The sequence below is a fragment of the Labeo rohita genome, chromosome 5, assembly GCF_022985175.1.
Source record: "Labeo rohita strain BAU-BD-2019 chromosome 5, IGBB_LRoh.1.0, whole genome shotgun sequence".
NCBI classification, from domain to species: domain Eukaryota; kingdom Metazoa; phylum Chordata; class Actinopteri; order Cypriniformes; family Cyprinidae; genus Labeo; species Labeo rohita.
Window position 1 is genome coordinate 28,740,327 of NC_066873.1, and position 25,927 is coordinate 28,766,253.

Below are 25,927 nucleotides of genomic sequence, written 5' to 3' on the forward strand. Positions count from 1 at the left end.
TTTCTAAAGAAAAGCACAAATCAGCACTACAACCTGTTCAGACAATTAATCCGGTTTTGTGAAAACTGTGTTGTTTATGGGTAGTTTACGACCCGGTTCAACAGACGCCAAAATACTTTTCTAAATAAAGATGTGGATTTGTCACATATGACAGAAGTACTTTATTCTTCGATATACTCTTGGTCAAACATTTTTTGGATATTGGTTGTGAATATATGGTGAGCTTTAAAATAAGCAAAAATGTTAATACACTCACAAAAAAAGTCATTTTTATAACTGCATTAAAGCTGCAACTCAAACCAACAGCCCGTGAACGCAGACACGCAATAAAAAAATATTTTCAGTCTGTTTCCTTCGCTAATATTTTGACATGTTCTCCTACCACTCTGTTACCAAAAAAAAAAAAAAAACCTTTTGTGAGTTCTCCTCACAAGAGCTTCGTACAGAGAAGCCCACTCACCGAAACAAGCGTATCTGAGTAAGTGGTTTGTTGTGTGGGTTTAATTGACCAATCATAATTGGCGTTTCATTATTACAGACCAATCAAATTTTTACAAGCGGCTTTTACGGTAATAAAGCGACAGTGAAACGTAATATTCCGGTCAAATTTCTTTTAGCGCTCGCAGCGAAGACTCGGCCAAAAGACAGCAGCTGGTGACCGGGCGAGTCAGACTCAACGCTTGGACAGCTGGTCAGCGTAAGCCTCCATACATATCCACCCCTATTTACCTGACCGAGCCGAAATTCAAGCCAGGGAAATGAGCTAAAAAGCGTTTAACAAAGACTATTTTACGTGGTGTTTTCATAACCTTGTGTACAACATCAGATGCATACCAGTGATTCCAAAAAACGTTCTGGTTCAATCCCGTGGAGAACCCAAAATCAGAGTAAAAATGAAAGAAACACACTTTTATCTAAAATTCAGTGACTGTATTACATTTTGACAAAACAACTTGCTTTCTTGTAAATCACATTGCTTAAATAGTCATATTTATGGCACCACATTTATAATAATAACGACTGAGAATGACTGAGCGCAAACATTTTACATGCATTTTACTCTTTTTCTGCAAAGCTTTTTTCAATGCAGATGGTAGAAGCAAGTTTTCAGACCACGCTGCTGACCATTCATGCTTTGTCACAAGTAAAAAATGTCACTCTGTATAAAAAACACCTGTGTGTTCAACCCTGAGAATCCACCTGGCCGCAAAGGACTCTGAACTCAGCACATCTCAGCCGAAAAGAGTCTCGGATCTCTCCGAAGTCTTCTGCTTCATGCTGCGGTAGATTGTTCTTCCTCCGCTTGACCTTTCTTCTTCTTCCTCTTCTTAGATTTGGATTCTCCATCTATCCCACTGAGATACTCTGAGCGCATTAGGTTTGCCACGCGCTCCTTCGCCGTGAGTTTTTTAGGAGGCCTGAAAAACATTAAAACATTCAAATGAACTTATCACGGTTACGTGCATTAAAAAAGCCATTCCTTCCAAAGGCAATACAGAATAAAGAAAAAAGGCCATAAACATCTTAACTACAATCATCATTGCTCTGAATGTTTAAAGCATCCCAAAGCACAAATCTGGTACACTGGCTGGCTTGAGACCGGCTGAACAAATTTCCCACTGTCGTCAATAAAAGGCTCGTAGACAGCAGCGGGGGCCTGATGTAAAACTAGTGACTGTTTATCTAATCAATAACTCTGGAGAATGAAGCGGCGCTTTGCCCCCGTGGGGCTGCTTAAGGATCCAATACACACACACCTACCTCATGGTGACACATGACACACTGTACCCCCAGGGCTTAGAGAGGCTATGAAACAGCAGTTATTGTTCTTTTGGTCCCTGAGCGCTCTACAGGGACCCCTACAGGCCATATGAAGCATGTATACAGATATACATGAAGGTGTGTATATATATATATTTATATATATGTATATATACATAAATAATATTATATGCCACTATATTTACACATACTGACAGACGTCATAAATATGATATACACCTCAGCAGAAGTGATCCATCAGCTTGGTTAGCATTAAAATTTATTAAAATTCTTCTCCAAAGTAAAAACCCTATACTTTCTGACTAATGAATCTCTGTGATTTATCCATGAGTTTTTTTATTAGTCATTTCCGATGACTTAAGATAAAAGATTTTTTAAAGCTCAAAAAAAAACACAAAAAAAAAACGTATACATTACCAGTCAAAAGATTTTCAATGTTTTTAAAGAATTCTCTTCTGCTCACCAAGCCTGCATTTATTTGATCCAAAATACAGCATAAGCAGTAATATTGTGAAATATTTTTACTATTTAAAATAACTGTTTTCTATGTGAATATATTTGAAAATGTAAATTTATTCTATAATTTAATATATATATATATATATATATATATATATATATATATATAAATAAAATGCAAGGATGCTTTAAATTGATCAAAAGTGATAAAGACATTTATAATGTTATAAAAGATTGCTATTTTAGATAAATGCTGTTATTCTGAATTTTCTATTCATCAAAGAAACCTGAAAAAAATTCTACTCAGCTGTTTTTTAACATCATAAAAAATGTCTTTTGAGCAGCAAATCAGAATAATAAATTAGAATGATAAATTACATTTTTTTAAATATATTCAAACAGTTATATAAAACAGTAAAAATATTTCAAAATTTTACTGTTTTTGCTGATCAAACAAATACAGACTTGATGAGAAGAACAGACTTATTTTAACAACATTAAAAATCTTACTATCCAAAAACAATAGTTTGGGGTCAGTATAACTTTTTTTTTGTTTGTTTGTTTTTTAAATTGTCAGGGAAGGAACAGTAAAGTAAATTTCTATTTCAAATAAATGGTGTTCTTTTGAACTTTCCATTCATAGAATCCTTAAAAAAAAATGGTTCACTGTTTCTACAAAATATTTAGGAAGCACAGCTGTTTTCAACACTGATAATAAATGTTTATTGAGCACCAAATCAGCATATTAGAATGATTATTGAAGAATCGTGTGACACTGAAGACTGGAGTAATGATGCTGAAAATTTAGCTTTGTCATCACAAGAATAAATTAAAATAGAAAACAGTATTAGATTTTTGATCAAATATTGATCACCCTTAGTGAGCATAGCAGACTGCATTCTCCACATTATATAAATTATTATATCAAATAAAAACTATAAAAAATTATTACAACATCCTCTAAAAATAAAAAGTAGAATTAAACTCTCAGAGGAACTGGTGCATGTGTGTGTATTTTTGGTTGCCTATAATGGCCTTTCTCCAGTGTACCAGAGTTCTTTGTTGTTGAGTCGCGTGTCCATAAGTGTGTGTGTATGTTTATATTGGTGTGATCTGCTCATTAGAGAAATCTTGTCTGGACATGGACAGTGTACACCACAGCCCGCTGTAATGAAGTCTCTCCTGACAGGACGGCTAGACTCAACTGAGACCGTAAGACAGCACAGCACAACACAGCAATGTCACACGTTCAATTAGGCTGGGAATGGTAAATGTTAATAGGGCCAAAGCACTGACCAGTTAAGTGGTATCGCCATAGTGCGGCATGAATATTCTATACCGAGTGATGGCTGGTAAATATAGATGTCAGCTGTCAGCTATGACGGCTGATAAGTTCATTACGGCTGTTGTCTGTTGTCTGGGCAGTGGAGAGAGAGTGAGAGTGCGTTATGGCTGCTCTAGGGCAGCTCCTCTGGGACTGACCTATTGTCCCGCTCCATGGGTTTCATTCACAGGTCCTGCTGCAGGTCACCCTGCCAATTACTAGTGGTTAGACACATGCTTCTCCCTACAGTGTCTGAGCCAGCATGTGGCACAAGTCAAAACTCAATAGTACCATAAAGAAGTGTACGATTACAAATGAAGCCATAAAACTACTTAATTCTGAAATCATAAAGTGGATGAAACGAGCAGGTCTTCAAACAAATACAATTTTGAGGGATCCTAATCAATGCCAAAGTACTTAGTTTTTTTTTCTAAGCTGACAATTACAAAATCATTAGACAAAGATGGTTAGGTTTTCAGTCACTATTGTTCATTGTGAAGACAATATATTTTAGAATATAGACTACAATAACTTAAAGGGATAGTTCACCCAAAAAAGAAAATTCTGTCATTAATTACTCACCTTAATGTCGTTCCAAACCCATAAGACCTTCGTTCATCTTCGAAACACAAATTAAGATATTTTTAATGGAATCCAAGAGCTTTCTGATTCTGCATAGACAGCAACGCAACTGACATGTTTAAGGCCCAAAAAGTTAGTATGAATATTGTTAAAATAGTCCATGTGACATCAGTGGTTCAACCGTAATTTCATTAAACTACTAGAATACTTTGTGCGCAAATTTAAAATGAATGAAATTATAGTTAATGTCACACAGACTATTTTAACAATGTCCTTTCTACCTTTCTGGGCCTTGAATGTGTCACTTGCATTGTCTTTGCAAGGTCAGAAATCTCGGATTTCATTTTATACATATTTTGGACTACGGGGGGTTAGGCATTATTTCAGTGATGTGCAATCGTTGCACTCGGTGAGCTACTGGCCCTACCTTTTGCTAGTTTTACAGCAACACAACAGAAAATAAAATATTGATACGATGACCACAACTACTGAAAGCGCTTACAGGTGGCCATGGATACAAGCGTAGGCTTAAACCAAACGCCGTACCACTGATTTTTCCCTACAAAGAGTCTAAACGCCCCCGACTTTTGAGTGAAATTCACTCTTAGAAACTCATTTATTGGCTGCGGTGTCATGACAAGCGTCAGCATGTTTACATCCTGCCAGGATGGCATCTAGCGTTTCTTGTCTCTGTCATTCGTAAGCTCTTTCAGTAGTTGTGGTCCACTAAAAGCCTCAAAGACATCAGGGCTACAGTGGTAAGAACAAAGACGAGGGTCTTTAGATAGTTTTATTTGTCCACAGGCATCATCCCATGCTTTTCTCCTCTTACTTATCGCTAGCAAAGCAGTGAAGACTTACATTGCTTCTTCTGTTGCCCATCGACTAAAAATTACAACCAAAAGCCGCACGATGTGGCATCGTATCAGTATTTTATTATCCGAGTTGTGTATTCCAGGTTGTGTTGAGGTACAAATAGCAACAAGCAGCGCCAGTAGCTCACCGAGTGCAAACCATTTCACGTCATCAACATAATGGCAAAAAATATGTATAAAATGATGTGGGTTTTTAAAGTAACAATCTTAATGGGTTTTCTACTACATATTTCAGTAAGAGCCATCATTTATGTTACATTAACCCATACAAGTCATAATACCCAGGGTTCCCTTTAAATCTAAAGCTGTAATAAGACTTTACTCTATTTTTACATATAAAGCATTCTATAATGAAAGTAGCTAGTTGGCACACAGCGCCCTTCCACAACGGAATACGATCTTCTGTAAAGAACAAGTATTGGGAGTCTGTTTTCCACTCTGAAATAAAACGATACAACTCAATTAAATTTAATGTGTCACTAACCTTGAGTTAAACAACTTTAACATCAGATTTTACCAAACTGTACCTGACACCCCCTTTACAGCACAGAGACAGCACACATGGGCTTTTGAGTCTTTATCTCAAAGGCACACTAAAGAACTGAAGGTGGGATGAAAGAGATGGAAGTAAAATACAGCAGAATACACTCCCAATAACAGAAATTTTCAAATGACAGTTCTGGGCTGACAAGAGAGCTGTGATCATTGCATATGCGGGTCAGCTATGAAACATGCTGAACACTACAGGAGAGGCCCATATGTCAATATTCTTTATTTAAACACATATGCACGCAGATTCAGATAAAGCTCAGTAAGCTCAGTAATGACGTTCAGGATGGTTTTGGCTGCGGCTCGGTTTAATTAAGTGTCCTGTGGAGAATCTGACCACACAAAAGCTGGCCTACACCAACACGTCCACGTTTGAGGGCTAGTCTGGACATGGCCTTTGCTAACCAGACCCCACGCTTGCAGCACCACATTCAATCCTGTGGGAAATGACCACTAATAACCCTGCACTGGCCAAACCTTATAGTTAGTGGCCTAACAACCATACTGCAATGTACTGGCCATATTATCAGTACATAATCAATCATCGCCAACCTCATATTGTCATCTGCAGTCAAAAATCACACCTACTCACACCAAAGACTGCTATCAGATTAAGTAAACCAACAAAACAGCTCTTTATAAAGAATGTCATATCCGATACACTTAGGGAATAACACTGCTACTGCATCGCACCTTATAGGAAGTCGAGGGAAAACGAGGGGTGAGTGTGTCAGAGGTGAAAGGTAAAACTTGCAGCTGGTAAAGGCAGGACTTGACTAGTCCTTTTTGACCCCGAAGAGCTCTGCTACATTGAAAGACTCACAGCTGCCAAGAGTGTGTGCGTGAGGTGTGGGCTTTTCTCCAGCGCAGCCAATCTGGCAATTTTCAGAGCAGCAGTGACGGGACAGTTACAGTAACATGTGTCTGTCCTACAACACAGCTCGAAGGTATATCTCTTCCCTTTTCTTCAAGAAATGCCACTGGATAAGTTCATGCGTGTTACAAAAGCAATGGGATGTTATTGGTTGCTGTGTTTTGCTAATAGTCTTGACACTAAAATAAACAAATTAAACTATTCTTATTCTTTTCAAGTCTATGACTCAATTTGGCAGTGGCTGTTTTGAACACATTTTGATCTGAGAGAAGCAGATCAAGCATTTGTTTGTTGTTTATTAAGTCAAACAGATTTATATCACTTGTAAATCTCAGGTAATGTTTGATTAATAGAATATTCTTGAAGATGTTTTAATTAAATCCTGTTAGTACTTAATTGTATAATTTGTTAAAACCTGTACAGAGAATCTATAGGTATTGATGACTGAAATTTTGGTATGACAGTTTAAAGTCAAATAATGAGCTGCATTTCCAATTCCATCTATAATTATGCACTTTTGGTTTTAAATATTCTCTGATCAGTGCCTTGCTTATTCTGGGATACACTACTGTTCAAACATTTGCGGTCGGTAAGTTTTTTTCATGATTTTAAAAGAAGTCTCTTATGCTCACCAAGGCAGCATTTATTTAATCAAAAATACATCAAAACAGTAACACTAAAATAGTACTACAATTTAAAAGAACTGTTTTCTATTTTAATATATTTAATATTTACTTTATTCCTGTGATAGCAAAACTATCATTACTCCAGTCTTCAGTGTCACATGATCCTCCAGAAATCATTCTAATTTGCCGCTCAAGAAACATTTATTATCAATGTTGATAACAATTGTGCTGTTTAATGTTTTTCTGGAAACTGACAATTTTATCCAGGATTAGAAACAGAAAAGTTAAAAAGAATAGCAGTTATTTAAAATGGAAGTATTTAAAAGGATTAGTTCACTTCCAGAATAAAAATTTCCTGATATTTTACTTGCTCTCATGTCATCCAAGATGTTCATGACTGTCTTTCTTCAGTTGAAAAAAAATGAAGGTTTTTGAGGAAAACATTACAGGATTTTTCTCCATATAGTGGACTATGGTGACCAATGGGTTGAAGGTCCAAATTGCTGTTTCAATCCAGCTTCAAAGAGCTCTGCATGACTCCAGTCAAGAAATAAGGGTCTTATCTAGCGAAACAATTGATCTTTTTTTATTATTCTAATTTATATACTTCTTAACTACAAATGCTCATCTTGCATTAGCTTGACCTCATGCATTTCATAATCATGCACGCGTGATGTAGGCAGAAGTTTTCACAAAGCAAGTATGCAAAGAAAGTCAAACACCCTTTACAAAAAAAGATAAAACAACGATGTTGGACAGTTTTTAAGTTGGAGAAGAAAATGAGACCCTACCCTACCTTTTTGAACAGAAGTACACAGTTGGAAAAACTAACCATGTGTGACTTTTCCAATGTTGATTACGTAATGTGTGAAGTTGTAGACGTGCATTGGAGAGCTAGTGCAAGATGAGCATTTGTGATCAAAAAGCATATAACTTTTTATTTTTTTTTAGATGAGGATTGATCGTTTCACTAGATAAGACCCTTATTCCTCGGGTGCGATCATGTAGAGCCCTTCGCACTGAAACTGCAATTTTGAACATTAAAGTCCACTATATGTAGAAAAATCCTGGAATGTTTTCCTTTAAAAACTTTCATTTCCTTTACGCCTGAAGACAGACATGAACATCCTGGATCACATGGGGGTGAGTAAATTATCAGGAAGCCTTTATTATAAAATGTCTTTACTGTAGCTTTTGATCAATGTAGTGCATCCTTTTCTGAAAAAAGTATTAACTTTTTTCTTAAAAAAAAAATTAAACTGCACTGACCATAAATGTTTGAATGAATTAAATATGACATTGAGAACATTTTCAGCCAAAAACGGGAAACTCTTCATGCGTTTTGCCTGTTTGACTACACAACAATTGCATTTTGGGGACTGAAAACGCATAATTTTGAAAACATGCAATAAAGGAATCTTTGAAAATAGTGATGTCATGCACGTGCATAGAATGTGTTTGGTATGTAGACAATGCACAGTATGTGTCGATTTTACTTCCCTACAAGTACTGTTTATTAACCAGGTGACAGCAGCAACTACTGGCCTGGCGTACGTAATGCAACGTTTTTGGCAGTTTTCGCAGATATCTGTAAACACAAATCGTTTTGAAAACGTTGTCATTTATATGTGAAACTTTTTAAAAACGCAAGGGAAAACTTTTCCATTTTTGACTAAATCGTTGTTGTGTAAACAGTGTACACATAGTTAAACAGAACACTTCCCTTTTATCATAATAAAAAAAAGTCAATAAACATGAAAAAGTAAAGAAAAAAAAGTGCAAAAGAGCTCACAAATATCAAACTTTACGTGGGAAAAAACCCTTGAAAATGATAAAGTAGTCACAAAGATAAATGTACAATCAAACAGAACAGCTAAATTTATCTAAAAGCAGAACTAGATCATACTACCCGGCACGGCTAACTGTTTGACAGATTCATAAATTACTGTCCAATTTCTGAAAACTTGCAGTACCTCTTAGCTTTGTCTTTGCCCTTCTTGGAGTCTTTGCTGTTGGCAGGATTAGTGGTTATGGAGCTGCCCAAGCCCTGGGGTGCGTCCCTCAGGCCAAAGCTCTTAGCAGCGTGGCCCAGGTGCAGGCTGCGGATGTGGAAGATATGTTTCAGACTGGAGGGGTACGCGGTGTATGCTCTCAGGAAAGACTGCAGTGCTACAGGACAGGAAGAAAAAAGCACCAAAAAAAGCAATAAAGCACTGATTTTACACCCCAAAATAATATGAATAATAATGCTTTATTTTATACATTATTATTACAATTTTACAGTTTACAAATAAAATATTTTACAATTAATATTTTATTGCTGTTTAATTTATCTAAATATTTTATTTATTTTATTAAATACAAATAATCACATTTGAAATACCAAGGGAAATAACATGATTATGATTTAGAGGTTAAATGGTTGTAAAAATATTTAATTAAATTTCTTCTATGTAATGAAAATGTAGCTGTGCTGCAAAATTGTAGATCAAAATATCAGTTTAACAGTTACTCGATATGCTAATTAGTTTTTTGTCTTACCGCTCTTCGCTGTTTGCAGAGACTCGTTATTGGCGTGAACATAATTCTCAAAGTCAGTCTGTAAAACGGTGGCTCTCACTCGCACTTCCTGCTCAAAAGCAGCGGCTGATCTCTGCACAGTCATGTACAAAGAGACACTCATCAAAGATAAACAACAAAAATCTGAGTAAAACGAATGTATTGCATTCCAGCAATTATGAAAAAAAAAAAAAAAAATAATAATAAAAAAAAAAAAAAAAAAAAAAAAAAATCACATTTTATTACAATAAAAGCAGATAAAAACCAAGAGCATCACACAAATGTTACTGGTTATAAACACTAATGACACGTCCCCTCCCCATCTATGACCTTTGACCCTCAAATGAGGCTGCTAACAAGGGGGGTGGCACGGGCGAGGATTACAACCAGCTGATTGGTGCTGGGAGGGAAGAGGACATTAAATCAGGATTAGGATTGACTGAGCGCTGGCAGAAACATTCGCTCATTGTTGTCAGACGGCTCTCATTGTTGAGAGAAAGGGGGGAAAAAAAGAGATAAAGAGAAAGCTTTTCTTCTCCCACAGCTGTTCTCTAGACCTATATGTTCAACCACATGCGATTTTCAACCAAGATAGGAAAGTTATAACAGTTATGCACAGTCAAACAAGTCAACATTGACTTGGTTTAGAAGGTTTAGATGTCAGAAGTTACCTTGCCGTCCCATTTCCCTCTGCCTTTGAAGCGCTCGTCCTTCATCAGAGTGGCCAAGATGTCTTCCATCTTCATCTCGGACAAACTGAGGGAGCCAGAAATGTGGATACTTTAAACAGATCTCTTTATAAACGGGAAATAAATAAATAAATTGTACCAGACTGTGAGTTTCCCAGTTTAGATAGTTTAGCTCAACATATCGAGCCCTGCTAACCCACCAAACCCCTTTTGATCATCCTTTAGTACTGTAAACTGTAACGTGAGCCAAATATCATAGTCCTTGTGCCAGCAGAACAGATTCATTCTGCTCTCATGCAGAGAGACTGCGAGTGTGTGTTTTCTCTCGGCACTGGAAGCCTCAGAGTCATCAGTCCAGCTCTTGACTGTTATATTGTGGGCTTTGGAACAGAGACAAGACCAGTTTGACCATCTTTAATCACAATGTCAGGGACTGGACTTCATCCACACATCTGACAGGTCCTGCCCTACAGTCCCCTACTGCTGTGTTCATCAAAATAAGTAAATGCGATATGGATGAGACGCCAGTCAGCTCACCTGATGTTGTGATTGGCCAGCACATCCACAAAAGCCGTCTCAGAGGGGGTGAGGAAGAGCAGGCTGCTGCCCTGAGCTCCAATTCGTGCCGTGCGGCCCACGCGATGAACATATTCCGCGGCAGAAACAGGAGGGTTGTACTAGAACAGAAAGATGACATTCATTAAAAAAAAAAAAAAAAAACTAGGACTGGTAATTTAACCAGCTCAATTATAGTAACAAAATTGGCTAAATTGTGCATTGCACACTAGTGATGTGCAATTATGAGATTTTACACAAGGAGAAATCTAACCTGAACAATCCACGTAACCTGAGGCAGATCCAAACCACGTGCAGCCACATCCTAGGGAGAAAATAAACAAAAACATTTAAATATGTGACCCTGGACCACAAAACCAGTCTTAAGTCGCTGAGGTTTATATGTAGCAATAGCCAAAAATACATTGTATGGGTCAAAATTATTGATTTTTCTTTTATAGCAAAAATCATTAGGAAATTAAGTAAAGATCATGTTCCATGAAGATATTTTGTAAAATTCCTACTGTAAATGTATGAAAACTTAATTTTTGATTAGTCATATACATTGTTAAAAACATTATTTGAAAGGAAAAGTTCACTTTCAAAACAAATATGTACAGATAGTTTTCTCATCCCCTTGTCATACAAGATGTTCATGTCTTTCCTCAGTCGTAAAGAAATCGTTTTTTGAGGAAAACATTTCAGCATTTCCCTCCATATAGTGGACTTCAATAGTGCCCCCAAGTTTGAACTTTCAAAATGCAGTTTAAATGCAGCTTCATGAGCTGGTCTTATCTAGCGAAACGGTTGGTAATTAAAAAAATAATAATAATAAATTAATAAATTTATTATTTACATACTTTTTAACCTCAAATGCTCATCTTGTATAGCTCTGTGTGAACTGTGTGTATTCCAGTTCAACACAGAGTATGTCAAAAAACTCCCATCTCATTTTCTCCTCAAACTTCAAAATGTCATGTCGCTGCAGAAGAACAGACCCAGTGTTTACAAAGTGAACTTGCAAAGATGATCAAATGCCCTTTACAAAAAAAAGGTAAAACAGTGATGTTGGACGATTTTGAAGTTGGAGAATAAAATAAGATGGGAGTGTTTCAACCTACCGTAACTGTCATGAACCAGAATACACAAATGCGATGAGTTCATGCAGAGCTAGATAAGACGAGCGTTTGAGCTGCATTTAAACTGCATTTTGAAAGTTCAAACTTGGGGGTACCATAGAAGTCCACTATATGGAGAGAAATCCTGAAATGTTTTCCTCAAAAAATTTCTTTAAGACTGAAGAAAGAAAGACATGAATATCTTGGATGATAAGGGGGTGAGTAAATTATCCATACAATTATCCATTCGAAGTGATTTGCGGAAATGATTCAACAACCCGCTCTGAAGTCCTGATCTAAATCAAATAATTCGAAATCCGATTGGATCGCTTCAAAACGAATCATGTTGCGACAATGGTTTTTAAATAGTTTTAAAATCATTACAAGCAATGTCAAAATTTGAAAATGAATGACTCTTTTAATTTGATCTGGTTTTTGCTAGTGAATTGCTTGAAATGAAAAGAAGTCACGAGTTTGAATCACACTAGCGTTTTCAGCCTAAACGACTCACTAAATTGATTTGGTTCATCTGTTCCTCTTCTTGCATCTTCAGCCATGTTTACAGGACACTGTCAGTACTACTGGTTTAGCTTGATAGTTTTATGACAGTTAAAGTATGTTTTTTTTTTTTTTTTTTAATTTTGCGTGAAAAATATAGATACATTGTCTTTCAATAATTCAAGGACTTTTCAAGTACCTCTTCAGGAATATTAGTATTTTCAAGGGTTTTCCAGACCTTAAATTTCAAAAAGTCAAATTCAAGTACTTATGAACCCTGCATGACTGAGGTCTTTTTTTTTGGAGGTCTGCCAAGTGCAATCAATGATTCACTCTGCTGAACTATATTGCCTTATTTTACAAATCTATTGCCACACTCTTGCCATTATGCTCTTGGAGCCACAATGATATTCACGGCTCCCTCCTTGTGGGACTGAATCTGCTTCCTTACAGTTACCAGCCCTGAGCTTTAACAACTATGCCACACTATTTTTTAAGGATGTCCATTTGGACAATTTTTAAACTTAACTCCAGCTTTCAACCTCAACTAGCCTAAACTCTGAGTTGAGGTGTCTGGAGCTGGTACAGATGGAGACCAGCACAATGCCATGCCAAGCTGTCAACAGGAATAGAAGCACTCATTTACTCCAGGAGCCCTTCTGCAGAGTGACAAGAAAAGGAGGTAGAGGAAGGGGATGCACACACCTGTCCATAAACCTGTTGTATCAGCTGACTGTGATGTTACTTGAACTACGTAATTAGATCAAGGCATTAATTAGTTATTTAACAAATCTTTATATTTTAAGAGTTTCCCAAAGGAGGTTTATGAAAAGTTAATAATTAATTACATCCAATATTAAATTAAAATTAATGAACAGGATTGATAATTGTGATACAGCTTAGTACATGAACTAAATGTGTTACTAAAAAAAATGTGTTTTTAAATATATTAACCTTTTGACAACTCCATGTATTCAATTTCAACTGGTATTTTATAGGTTTAACAAGCAAAATTAAAAAATGTTATGCGTTTCTGGAAGCTGTGCAGGCTGGCCCTTAGGTATGAATAAACCTGGTTGGGAATCCCTGCTTTAGACTGCAGTCAGGGTCAGTTATTATACAAATGGCGTCAATTTGAATGACTTACCGTACACAGCAGAACGCCAGTTTTACATTGAGAGAACTCCTGGAAGACTTCAGTGCGCTCCTGAAGGGAAAGAAACAGGAAAGTTCACAAAACAGTTGTAGATATGTTTCAAAGGTGGTCAAACACTATACAAGAGAAACACCTGAGCACTTTAATTACAAAGTCACATCAGATAATATGTATTTGCATTTCTACCAGAACAAAAGATGAGGCGAAAACACGGATAAGAGCCCATCTGAAGATGGGACGTCCGACAGCTCCTCTCTATTTTTTTGCATGGAGCACAATCTGTTGTGTGCTGGAACAGCTGCCCGTCTCCTGCAGCTCTCCTCATCAGAGGAGACGTCAAGAGCTCAGCCTGTGCTGTCCCATTACCAAACCCATCCATAACACTACAGGCCGGCACCACACCCAGACCAGCTCTCTTATACATCTGACCAAGAGACTCCAGAGTCCCCTGCCCTTCCAGTGCCATATGGGCGACCCACGGCAGCTCCATTTGTGTGGGGGGTGAGGGTGCAGGCTGGACAGTGGCAGGATACAGTTCCCCTGACACTGCCACAGGGCAACGACTGCTGCTGTTGCCTGAACGCCAGCTGGCTGAGAGCCGGTGGACCCCACCGGTCAACCAGACCATGATGGTCTAACCTAGTGTCATATGTTGCTAGTGATTCTGGATGCTTTTAAGAAACATGGACGTTTTAGTAGAACAGAAGCATGGGTTTTATTAGTGTGGTGTTGTAGTCCAGAATACACTACATGACTTTTGCCTAGATTTACAGTCTGGAGAAGTTGACACTAGTTGCTGAAAGTCAGAGGCTTTCTGCAGATTTGAGTTGAGGGATTTTTTTAGAAAATCTTGTGGTGTATGATAGTCACAGACTCAATTTTTTTAGCTTCAGACTATGATTCCATCCAGTCAGAGGATATCGAACATGTCTGATATTTTGATTCAATTTTAGAACACATTGTTCTCATTTGTCATGCATCTCCTAGCAACAAGGCACACGTTTCATCTTTTCACACTGAGGGCAACTGAGGGACTCATACGCAACTATTACAGAAGGTTCAAAAGCTCACCAATGCTCCATAAGGGAAAACGACGCATCTAGAGCCGGCAGGGGTGTAAACTTTTAAACAGAATGAAGATGTGTACATTTTTCTTATTTTGCCTAAATATCTTTTTTCATTTAGTACTGCCCTTCAGAGGCTACACAAAATACTTACATGTTTCCCAGAAGACAAAATAAGTTAAATTTACCCTGATATTCAAATTCAAAAAGTTTTTACCCCCCCGGCTCTTAATGCATTGGGTGTCCTTCTGGAGCATCAGTGAGCATTTGAACCTTTTGTAATAGTTGCATATGAGTTAGAAGTAACAGTTTTTTTTCTGTTCTGTTTTGAAACCATTATCAAAACGCTCTGTGACTCGGAAGTAAACGCCCAATGGCATGATTGGCTAACAGTTCATGTTTGACAGACTACATCCTACATAAATGGATGCTACTGTGATTTTGGTCAAAATGCAAAAATACTCAATAATCAAATGATCTGTAATAACAGCCAAAGCAATAAAAGGAAATGAACCAACTTCTTATTGATGTGGTCTGGATCTCTCTCTTATTATGCACCTAGTCTACTACATGCACAGACCAGAGGGCAGGTACTTGGCACATAATGTCTTACCTCTTGTCTCATGTTGCCGTGCAGCCTGTAGAAGTTAAGGGAAGCTGAGGTATGTTTGGTTGATGTGGTGCTGGGCTTCTCACAGAGGACTGCAGTGAGGAGAGTAAGCAGAAACTCCACAGCCTCACAGCTGGATATGAAAACGATAAGCTTCTGCCGCTGCTCAAACTATGTACAAAAACACAAGTGACAGTAACTGTGCATCTAACATGAGCAAATTACTTTCTTTGTTACGGTAAGCTCTAGCAGCAGAGCTTAGCAATTTTTTGGTAATTGTACTACTGTTCAAACATTTGGGGTCAGTAAATGTTTTCTGAAAGAAATTCATACTTTTCTTCAGCAAGGATGCATGAAATTGATCAAAAGTGACAGTAAAGAAATTAATAATGTTTCTTGAGCAGCAAGTAAGCATATTAAAATGATTTCTAAAGGATCGTGTGACACTGAAGACTATAGTAATGGCTGCTGAAAACATCACAGGAATAAAATACATTTTAAAATATAGCACAACAGAAAACTTTCCAGCTTACTTTCCATATTTGGTAGATTATAAAACATAAATAATTATAAATAATTCACCAAGCCAAAGTGAAATGAGTTAAGGTGATCTACAGCGTAACACAACAACACCACTGAGCATTAATAACTGAGTTTTAACATATGGTGTCCTGTACCTTGCATTTGGCCAGAATAAAGGCAGCCAAACAGACCAGGTGGAGTTTGCTGGGCACCACCACAACGTGCTGCTGCAGCCTCTCAGGCACCGCGTAGCTGTCTGACAGAGCCTGAGGGCCCGCCTGGGGACACGCTTCAACTGTCTCCTCGCTCCCCTCTGACACGTGGATACTCACGGGCTCCTTCATACTGATGCTGGCTAATCGGGACAGTCCTGGACGTGAAGAGAACAGGATCAGCATAAACGGTTGCACATCTATGTAGATTGTCACCAAAATGCTTTTGTGATCAAAATGTTGCGAGAATAAGATGTTTTTGCGGCCTACCACTGCCTAAAACTGGAAGGTGCTATAAGAAGCTTGTTTCAGTGGAATTAAGACACTGTTCTGTCATGCAAAGTAGAGAAAGTCTGGACCTGAGAGACAACGACTCCTGTCAGGTCATCCTATTCTGCTTACGCTAAAATAAAGCAAGTATGGTACCTCCCACACTAAAAAGCAAGCGCTTATGCCACCGTCTCACTTTACATCCAGACACACTCTGGGCAGTGGTATTGAGTGGACGATGAGCGGACGATGAGCTTACCCTCGGTGAGTGTGGCTGAAAGCAGTACATTCTGCCTGGCAGGTCCAGTGGCATTCATAGCGTTCAGAATCACAGTCAGATCTTTCTCAAAGCCCAAATCCAAAATCCTTCAAAAGAGCATGGATAAACTAATTATAAATACACTGGATACTGATACACCTTCAAACTTAAGAAGCTAGAACTAATAAGTAATACTGATAAAAACTGGCATATTTCTTAATCAGTTATTTAGGTATTTTGTGCCATGCACAGAAGAGATTAGACATATATCGGTATCAGCCAAAATGAGTAGATACATTGGCATATTGGATATCGGCAAAAATACAATATTGTGCCGGCGCCAATAGCTATGTGGGCAGTGCGCCGACATATGGTGCAATTGCACCTCGGGTGTCCCGAGATCGAATCCCGCCTCGTGGACCTTTCCTGATCCCACCCCTCCTCTCTCTCCCACTCACATCCTGTCAAAGAAAAATCTAAAAATGCCCCGCCCCCCCCAAAAAACAAAATCGTGCATCCCTAATAATATCCAATTAATAAGATGTGTAAGTAATAATCAACTGTTTGTCGTGCATTAAAGGATTTTAAATGCACAACATGGGGGGGGCAAAGAACCTCCTGACACAAAGTTCATTTAAAATCCTTTAATGCACAGCAAGCTGTTGATTATCCCACTTATTCCATGGTCATTTGCCAGGTTATGGACAAGCTAAAAGTAGTATTGCTCTCTGCAGCGCAAAAATGACAGTTATTTTCGTCAGTTACAGTTCGTTAACTCTTGCATTCTGCCCGCTTCTAATCAGACACAGAGATGAAATAGTGCGGTAAGATCACATTTATTTGAATGAATTATAGCATTTATTTCAAGTAATTATTGAGAGAGAGAAAAATGGAGAGATGACAGTTGTGTGAGCATATCTGCATGCTGCAGGTCTGTGCGTCTCTCTACAAACAACTAATTCAAAAACGCAGATTTTACCACCTCGTTGCTGAGGAATGTAACGTAGTGATCTAGTATCAAGGCTATTTCATTAATGAAAATCGCGGGGAAGCGTTGACAATAAGTTTAAGGATGTAAGCAGCGCAATGTGATCTCTGACCTCTCTCTTTCCTTCTCTCTGTGTGTCTGCGTGCATCAATTAAAGCAGCGCATTAGGGTGATTAAACTGACTTGGGACTACCTGTGCATTAAACTGTTTTACTGCATACCTGCCAGCCAGTCAGAATCCAGTATTCTGACAGACCATGGAATAATAATAAAATAACCAATGAGCATATTAAAGATTAACAAATTTGTTGTTAGCTACAGCCCTAATGTAAACCACACCATGACATTCTCCATTCAAATCAGTAAACAAACTGACCTGTCAGCTTCATCCAGAATGAGCCAGCGCACAGCGCTGAAAGCAATACTTAGAGTGTTCTTTATGTGGTCCACCAGTCGGCCTGGAGTCGAGATCAGAACATTAATGCCCTTCCTCAGTCTGAATTCAAGACAAAGACAAGCAAAAAATAAATGGAAACACAACAAGACACAGTGCAGACTGAAGTAATATTGCAGAAATTATCTATACACTACTGTTAAAAGTTTGGAGCTGGTAGCATTTTAATGTTTTTGACATGCTTTAAAATATGATTTATTCCTGATGAAAAAGGTACATTTTCAGCAGCAATTATTCCAGTCTTCAGTGCCACATGATCTTTCAGAAATTATTTTAACATACTGATTTGTTTCTCAAGAAACATTTCCTATTATCAATATTGAAAACAGTTGTGTTGCTCAATATTTTAGCAGAAACTGTGACACATTTGCCTTTAGGATTCTTTGATGAATATAAAATAGAAATGTGTATTTAAATTATAAATGTCTATGCTATTACTTTTAAACAATTTAATGCATCTTTGCTGCATACATTTTTTACATCTTACTGACTTCCAACTTTTGAACTGTAGTGTATTTGCAGTGATTCTGTAATGTATTCGAAATTCATCCAAAATGCTTGATACAATAATTTTACATTTGAATAATCTAATTCAGACCTCTTGGAGTAGACATCTATTATTGTGTGCATGTGTGTTGTTAACCTGGCTTTTTCTGATTTTCTTTTCTCTCCTCCCATCAGAACTCCTGGCACAATCCAGGTGAAAGGCTAAAAGAAATAAATTCAGTGAGTAGATTTTTAAGATGAGCATGTAAAAATATAGTAGATCAATACAGCATAACAATTTAGCAAAATAGCAAATCCTCACTTTTAGAAGCTTCTGAAACATCTGAAAGCTCTGCAGGGCAAGCTGAGGGACAACCAGAAACAAATCCATGTTGAAAGGAAATAAAAATGGTACATATAAGGGGAAATGTATATGCTTTTAAGATAAATCAGAAAATAATGATGGTTTTGTATCATTTAATATAATACCTCTCGTGTTGGAACAATCACAACAGCCAAAGGCCCATCTGATCTCTGAAAAAAAAAATTATTATACTTAATTTAAGAAACCAAAAGTTAATGCAAATGACTATAAATAACTTTTTTATCAATTTATTTAAATATATATTATGAAGCAGTGTCTGACTGCTAATGACTTCAAATTCTCCATGCAGTATCAATAAACGGCATTACCAATTAAAAATACACAAATGTACTACTTTTAGCCAACTGAGTAAAACATAACAAAAATTATGTAATCAGTCAGCAAAGTCTCGATGTTGAGTGTGTTGTTTGAGACATTCAGGCTGACTTGCCTTCACTTTAGGCTGTACTGCTTGTAAGGACTGAACCACTGGAATTCCATAAGCCAATGTTTTTCCTGTAGGGAAAAAAAAGAAAAAAAAAAAAGAATAATCACATCTTTTAAACTTTTTTTGCACTCTTCTTTCTTTGTAAAATCCAACTTTTGTCATTTCTATTTTTTACAGCTACATTTAGAATTGTTGTACACATTATGAAAAATGATCTGAACTTTCAATATTTTTTTTTTTTTTACATTTGGTTCACATGAAACAAAAAAACCCACCTGATCCAGTCTGGGAGCGCACTACAGCATCTTTACCAGACATCAACACTGGTATGGTTTTTTTCTGCACACTGAAAACACAGATGAAAATGTAAAAAAAAAATAATAATAATTAAAAATACAAAAAATGCAGAGATGGACAATACAGTGTTTTCATGACGCATCATCAGTCGGCCATACTGGTGGCACTGAACGTAAACAATGCCACTGAACTGAAGGAAACTTGCACATTTTGCTGATTATTGCCGCTGAAAATGGTAATTTATTGTCATATTTAATGCTGGACTAAATGGTCAGAGGGGGAAAAAACATTTGGAGCACTACAGACTAGCAAATGTTATAACAAATCAAGGAGAACAGTGCAAAAACTGTCTGAGCAACAAAGGGTGTTTGTGGTTGGACAAACTGAACCAGGATTTCCAAAGCAAAAATCTTGACAACATTCACATTTGTTCTATTCACTTCTGGTCAGGCAGGTGAAATATTAGGCGAATATCTTAATTAATACTGCTCGTATGTTTACCACCTATTTACTTTAGTTTGTCAAAATTTTGTCCTTCTCTATATGATTTAGCAGCTTCCAGATGTTTTTATGTTTTTGTTTTTTTTGGTGGTTTTGACAGCATAAATGAGCAGATTTGTATTCTGTAGTACATTAACCATGCAATCCATGCTGTTGTTCACATCTGAGTATCGCCAATACGGCCGTGCATCCGGGTAACTGACCAAATCTTGACACAAGTACAAACCCTCTATACAAAGGTACGATGAAGCTACAGTACCTCGTCATGCTGGTCACATTCAACACCTTATGGAGTGTTGCCACCTGTAAAACAGTTTAGATGAGGAGAGAAAGTTATAAGACAGCATAAGCATTTTAGTTAAAAGATTTTTTAGGTGATGTTGAAGGTTTGTACCAGATGAGGATGCAGATCGAGTTCTTCAAATGTGTTGCTGGTGAAGACTTTCTCTTTAACTTGATTTATAGCAGGACTAGGAGAACAAAAAGACAAGTAAATTACATGCAAAGGTCAATTTTGAGAAAGACCGGAGTCCATTCATACAAGCTCAAATGTGTTGCATCTACCTGAGGACATCAGGGATCTCTGGGTTGTTTCTGAAGAGAGACGATGTCTTGATAAATGGTCTGCCATGGTCCCTTTGCTCTTCGGGAGCTTTCTTTGGAAATGTTTTCACCTTTGATGGGGACTTTGCGGCAGAGTTTTCTCTCTGGTCCCCATTCTCCTCTGTGTCTCTATTATTACTCCTCTGAGAGGGGCTTCTGGGGGTTTGCAGCTTTTGCTTATGTGTGTGCTGTTGACCAGTTTGATTAATCTTCCTCTGTTTGGAAGCGCTGCTCTCCTGGGGCTCAAAGGCAGCCTTCCTCTTTGATTCTCGCTTTCTCTTTAACGTCAACACAAAGAGTACAGCACTTCACAATCAGGATAAAACAAACTTGTGTGTGAACTAGAGTACATGAGTGTGTAATGAAAATGACAGCAACAACATGGGGTGCGGGACTGACTCACCTCTGCCCATTTCTCTGCTGTTGAAAAATGTGTTCGATTTGTCTTTTTGTGAACCTTTAAGGGATCTGAGAAGATGTTGAGCATCAGCCCGTCCTCAGCCATGACAGTAAGCAGGCTATAAACACCGATTAAAAATAGGTGGTGCAGTAGCTAAATAGCTATAACAGTTACTACACTCACATGGGCACGTCAGACTGTTTACAAGATGATAAATGACGCATTATCCTTTGTTTGAATGGCGACAAAATGATGTTCACTTCAAAATAATAAAAGCACAACATGAACGGCTGTACACATATAAAGTAAAGTTCCACACGTGTTTTTCCTCCGTCCACCACAACGTGTGGAAATTTCCGGGTATGTCGTTGCCAAAATAAAAGTCCCGCTGCTTTTTTTTTTTTTTTTTTTTTTTTTTTTTTATTACTCGATGGTCATTTAGTGCATCTTATATGAGACGCAATATTTCCTCTAATACGTTCTACTGCTCATTATTAGAAGTCGCTTGTTTTCCGAACGTGTAAATATTTATAATAATGTTTTGTTTACACTATAATATGAAATGCTCTTTTTTATAAAAGCTGTTGAGGAGAAAATTATGGTTTTATGTTTTATTTTTTAAGCATTTGAATCAAGTCTAATTATTTTATATAACTTAATTTCAATCATTTAAAATCATCCTGTTAGATTCTTAGAAGTTTGCTGAGGCAAACAATTAAACTGAGAACAATTAAAATATATACTGCCGTTCAAAAGTTTGGGATCAGTAAAAAATGTAATGCCTTTTTTTTATCATTTATTTGATAAAAAAAAATCTGTAATATTGTAAAATATTATTTCATTGTAAAGTAACTATTTTCTATGTAAATATTTTTTTAATGCAATTTATTCCTGTGATGCAATGCTTAATTTTCAGCATCATTACTCCCGTCTTCAGTGTCACATGATCCTTCAAAAATCATTCTAATATGCTATGATTTACTATCAATGTTGAGAACAGTTGTTGTGCTTAACATTTTGTTAAAACCTGTGATACTTTGTTCAGGATTTTTTGATAAATAAAAAGTTAAAAAGAACAGCATTTGTTTAAAACAGAAATGTTTACAATGTTTATGTAACAATATAAACCACCATTTAAAAGTTTGTGGTCAGTAAATTTTTAATCTTTATTTTTTGAGAGAAATTTGATTTTAAAAAGTGATAGCAAAGACTTACATTGTTAGAAAAGATTTCTATTTTGAATAAATGCTGTTCTTTTTAATTTTTTATTCTTCAAAGAATCATGAAAAAACAATCACAGCTTCCAAAAAATAATAAGCAGCACAACTGATTCCAACACAGATAATAAAAGTAATAAATCAGCATATTAGTATGATTTCTAAAGGATCATGTGACACTGAAGACTGGAGTAATGGCTGAGGAAAATTCAGCTTTGTATCAAAGGAATAAATTATATTTTAAAATATATTAAAATAGAAAGACATTTTTTAAACTGTAATAATATTTAACAATATTACTGTTTTTGTTGTTGTTGTTGTTTTCAGGATTTTCAATCAACTAAATACAGCCTTGATGAGCATAGGAGAATTCTTAAAAAAATAAAATAAAATAAATAAATAAATAAATCTTACTGATCCCAAACTTTTGAACGGCAGTGTAACCATAATCAAACTGTGTTTTATTTTATATTAAAATAAAATCTTATGTTGTTTATTTTTAATTAATACAGAGTATTAGGACAACACTTTCCCATATTTAAAGTGTTTCCTGTTGAAACTCTCATTTAGATTTCAGTGAATTAAGGACCCCATGTCATTTGCAAAAGATAAAATGTGTTTACAGTTTTTGTACATTTTTGGTGCAAAGATGTTGTGAGGCCTTTTAAAGGGATAATCTACCCAAAAATGAAAATTCTGTCATCATTTATTCATGTCATCCCAAACCTGTATGACTGACTTTCTGTGGAACACAAATAAAATACTTTGAAGAATGCTGGTAACCAAACAGTTTGGGGTCCCATTGACTTCCATTGTATTTTTCTCTATACAATGGAAGTCAACAGGAACCAAAACTGTTTGTTTACCAACATTCTGTATTCTACAGAAGAAAGAAAGTCATAAAGGTTTGAATGACATGAGGGTGAGCAAATGATGACAGGATTTTCATCTTTAGATGAACTATCCCTTTAAGCACCTTGTCTCTGCACTTTGTATAAAGCTCAAATAAGAATCTTTCTAACAAACAATCGCATTATATTTTTTTCTAGATAGTTCAGATTTAAAATAAAACCTTTGTTGAAAATCAGTCTTTGTTCAGAGTATAAACAGATTAGGGTGCGATAGAACAAGAGGGAGCTCAGGGAATACTTTCATTTTTGTAGCCTCCTCTCCCTTTGGATATACACTGGCCCTCGTGTTTACATATTCAGAGGAGATGCATATTCTGGACCTCATCTGCTGTAATTAAGTCAGTGTCTGCCTGTCATAGCACACTATCTGAGGGGAATTTAAAAACCAGCCTGTTAACATGTTCCTCTAACCAGTGTACTTAACTCTTTTCTTCCCAGTGGGAGTCATCCAGTGACCTCAAAGAAAGCAAGAGAGATAGAGAGCGAATTTAATAATCAAAGCAGCATCGACTGGTTTCCTTAGCATGAGACCACTGAAGCGGGACTAATACTGCCCACCACAAAGGGTCCGGCCAGTCTGCTTTTTCTCGCTATGTTAATTAAACATACGTTGAATTAGCAGGTGCCATGCACTCCCATGAGTTCACACACGGTCAGATGGCAAGAACAACTACATCGTTGAGTAATGTATTTCTCCCACAATGAATTTGGAGATGTGGCAGTGTTCATTAAAATTTAAGAGAAATATACCAAGAAAAGATGACCAAAGACAAATTCATAAGCAGTTTATCAGATTTATGAACAATGGAGAAAAAACTGAGAAATCTAAAATTTGAACTAAAATTTACTCCACCCACATTTTTTTGTCATGGCATCCAAGATGTGTATGGCTTTCTTTCTTTTGTGGAACAGAAAAACAGTCTCTTTGAATTCATATAATGTAAATGGATGGGACCATCAAGGTTGATGCAATTTACATGAAACAAACAAATACAACACCAGTGAATGAATCAATATCTTCTGAAGCAAAATGCCAGGTGTGTGTGAGAAAAATACTAATATTTTAAACTTGTATATAAACATTGAACTATAAACCATCACTTCCAGCCATCTGTCATATGAGCTAATGCTTGACAGTTGTCTAAAGTGGCCAGAATTGACAGTTTATACTGAAAAAAAGTTGAAAATATTAGTATTTTTCTTATACACACCAATATTTTCACTTCATTAGACATCTATAGGGGTCATATGGGCTACCGTCATGTTCATTTTGTTTGGTTTTTGAAGCATCAGCTTTGAGGGTCCTATTCACTTGCATCATATGGATTCACACAGATGGGTTATTTTTCTAAAAATCTAAGCTTTTGTTCTACAGAATGAAGAAAGTCATACACCTTTGCTGGCATGAGAGTGAGTAAATGGTTAGAGATATTGCTTTTGGGTGGAGTACCTCTATAACAGGTCTAGCCCTCATATGTTTTTCAGTTAGACAGGACTTTGGGTAGCTGGCCCACTAGCCTACTCTCCAGTGACTCAAACACTGTGTGTGGGTCCTGGTCAGCGTTGATGTACACAGCCTGTGGATAGATGGCCTGCAGGTCCGCTGCATGGTTCCAGTACTCTTTAAGCCTCCTCAGGAGCTGTGCCTCTGAATGCTGCGGTTTATATAGAAGCCGGGCCTGCACTTCTGGACCAGGAGCAGGTTTATACAAGCTGTGATACCTGCAGAGTTCAAATGCAACATTCAGAATGCAGATACATGTTTGGTGGAACCTAAAGGAACAGATTCTTTACACAAATTTACAATGTGCTAAGCTGATTCTTTCTCACCATTCTCCAGTCACAGGATCCACACCTCTAAGTGTTACCCTTTCGATAGCAATGTCATCAGTCATCTCCAGAAAGAAGACCCTAGAGGGGAGAGGGGGAGAGAGGCAGAGATCATGTGGAAGTCTGTTGTGATATCTGTGATCCTCTCAAATCGCCTGAGAAAAAAAGCTGCTTGGTAAAGGTATTGAAGGAGAACTATTATGTCCCTTTTTACACAATGTAATATAAGTCTTAGATGTCCACAGAATGTGCCTGTGAGGTTTCAGCTCAAAATACTTTTATAATATAATTTTGAAAATGTCTATTTTGAGTGGAAGCAGAAACACTGTTTTCATCTATGTCTCCTTAAATGCAAATGAGCTGCTGCTCTCCGCCCCCTTTTCCAGAACAGGGCTGTGCCTTTACAGCTCATACGTCAAATACTCTGCTAAAAAACTAAAAAATCTGTTTGGTTTTGATTATCACATCTATCGTGCTGAAATCATGCATTTTAAAGCCATATCAGTTTAAACCTCTGATATAGGGCTAAGCGCACACATCTGAAGCACACGCACAGAAAGCGATTAAATTCTCTTTCATGTCTTATTACGTTTGAACTTTCAAATACACAAGTTTATGTTAAAAACGCACAGAAGTTACAAAAACAGTCGGCTATATCTGTGAAGGTAAACAGCTGGGAAAGAAACTGCATGTTTATATTAGATCTGTGTGGCAGCAGCGTAATATTAAATAAATCATTAAATCCATTGCTCTCTTGTCTCGGGGGGAGCGAAATCTGAGTGGCTCATTTTTTTTTTTTTTCACATGCTTGCAGAGAAAACAAAGTTACTGGGTTGTCCTTTTTT

At 37.0% G+C, this 25,927-nt stretch overlaps 2 protein-coding genes across 5 annotated transcripts in view; both read right to left on the reverse strand.

Moving 5' to 3' along the window:
- Window positions 1-24: 24 nt before the first annotated feature.
- Window positions 25-21,498, reverse strand: ddx31 (DEAD (Asp-Glu-Ala-Asp) box polypeptide 31). The gene is made up of 20 exons (XM_051110680.1): window positions 21,128-21,498; window positions 20,686-21,002; window positions 20,516-20,591; window positions 20,381-20,424; window positions 19,599-19,669; window positions 19,327-19,391; window positions 19,001-19,045; window positions 18,834-18,875; window positions 18,669-18,733; window positions 17,948-18,067; window positions 16,584-16,690; window positions 15,998-16,212; window positions 15,324-15,491; window positions 13,638-13,697; window positions 11,149-11,199; window positions 10,857-10,996; window positions 10,302-10,386; window positions 9,613-9,724; window positions 9,045-9,240; window positions 25-1,418 (listed from the first exon to the last, which is right to left on the reverse strand). The coding sequence occupies exons 1-20, from the start codon at window positions 21,227-21,229 to the stop codon at window positions 1,274-1,276; spliced, it is 2,226 nt and encodes a 741-aa protein (XP_050966637.1). The 5' UTR covers window positions 21,230-21,498; the 3' UTR covers window positions 25-1,273.
- A 2,386-nt stretch (window positions 21,499-23,884) lies between these two features.
- Window positions 23,885-25,927, reverse strand: part of ak8 (adenylate kinase 8) — a 33,156-nt gene continuing 31,113 nt past the window's right edge. For all 4 annotated transcript variants that reach the window (XM_051109473.1, XM_051109470.1, XM_051109472.1 and 1 more), the window contains 2 exons: window positions 25,083-25,163; window positions 23,885-24,974 (listed from right to left, as the gene is read on the reverse strand). In XM_051109473.1, coding sequence (XP_050965430.1) covers window positions 24,734-24,974; window positions 25,083-25,163 — 322 coding nt within the window. In that variant the 3' untranslated portion in view covers window positions 23,885-24,733. The remainder of the gene's footprint in view (window positions 24,975-25,082; window positions 25,164-25,927) is intronic.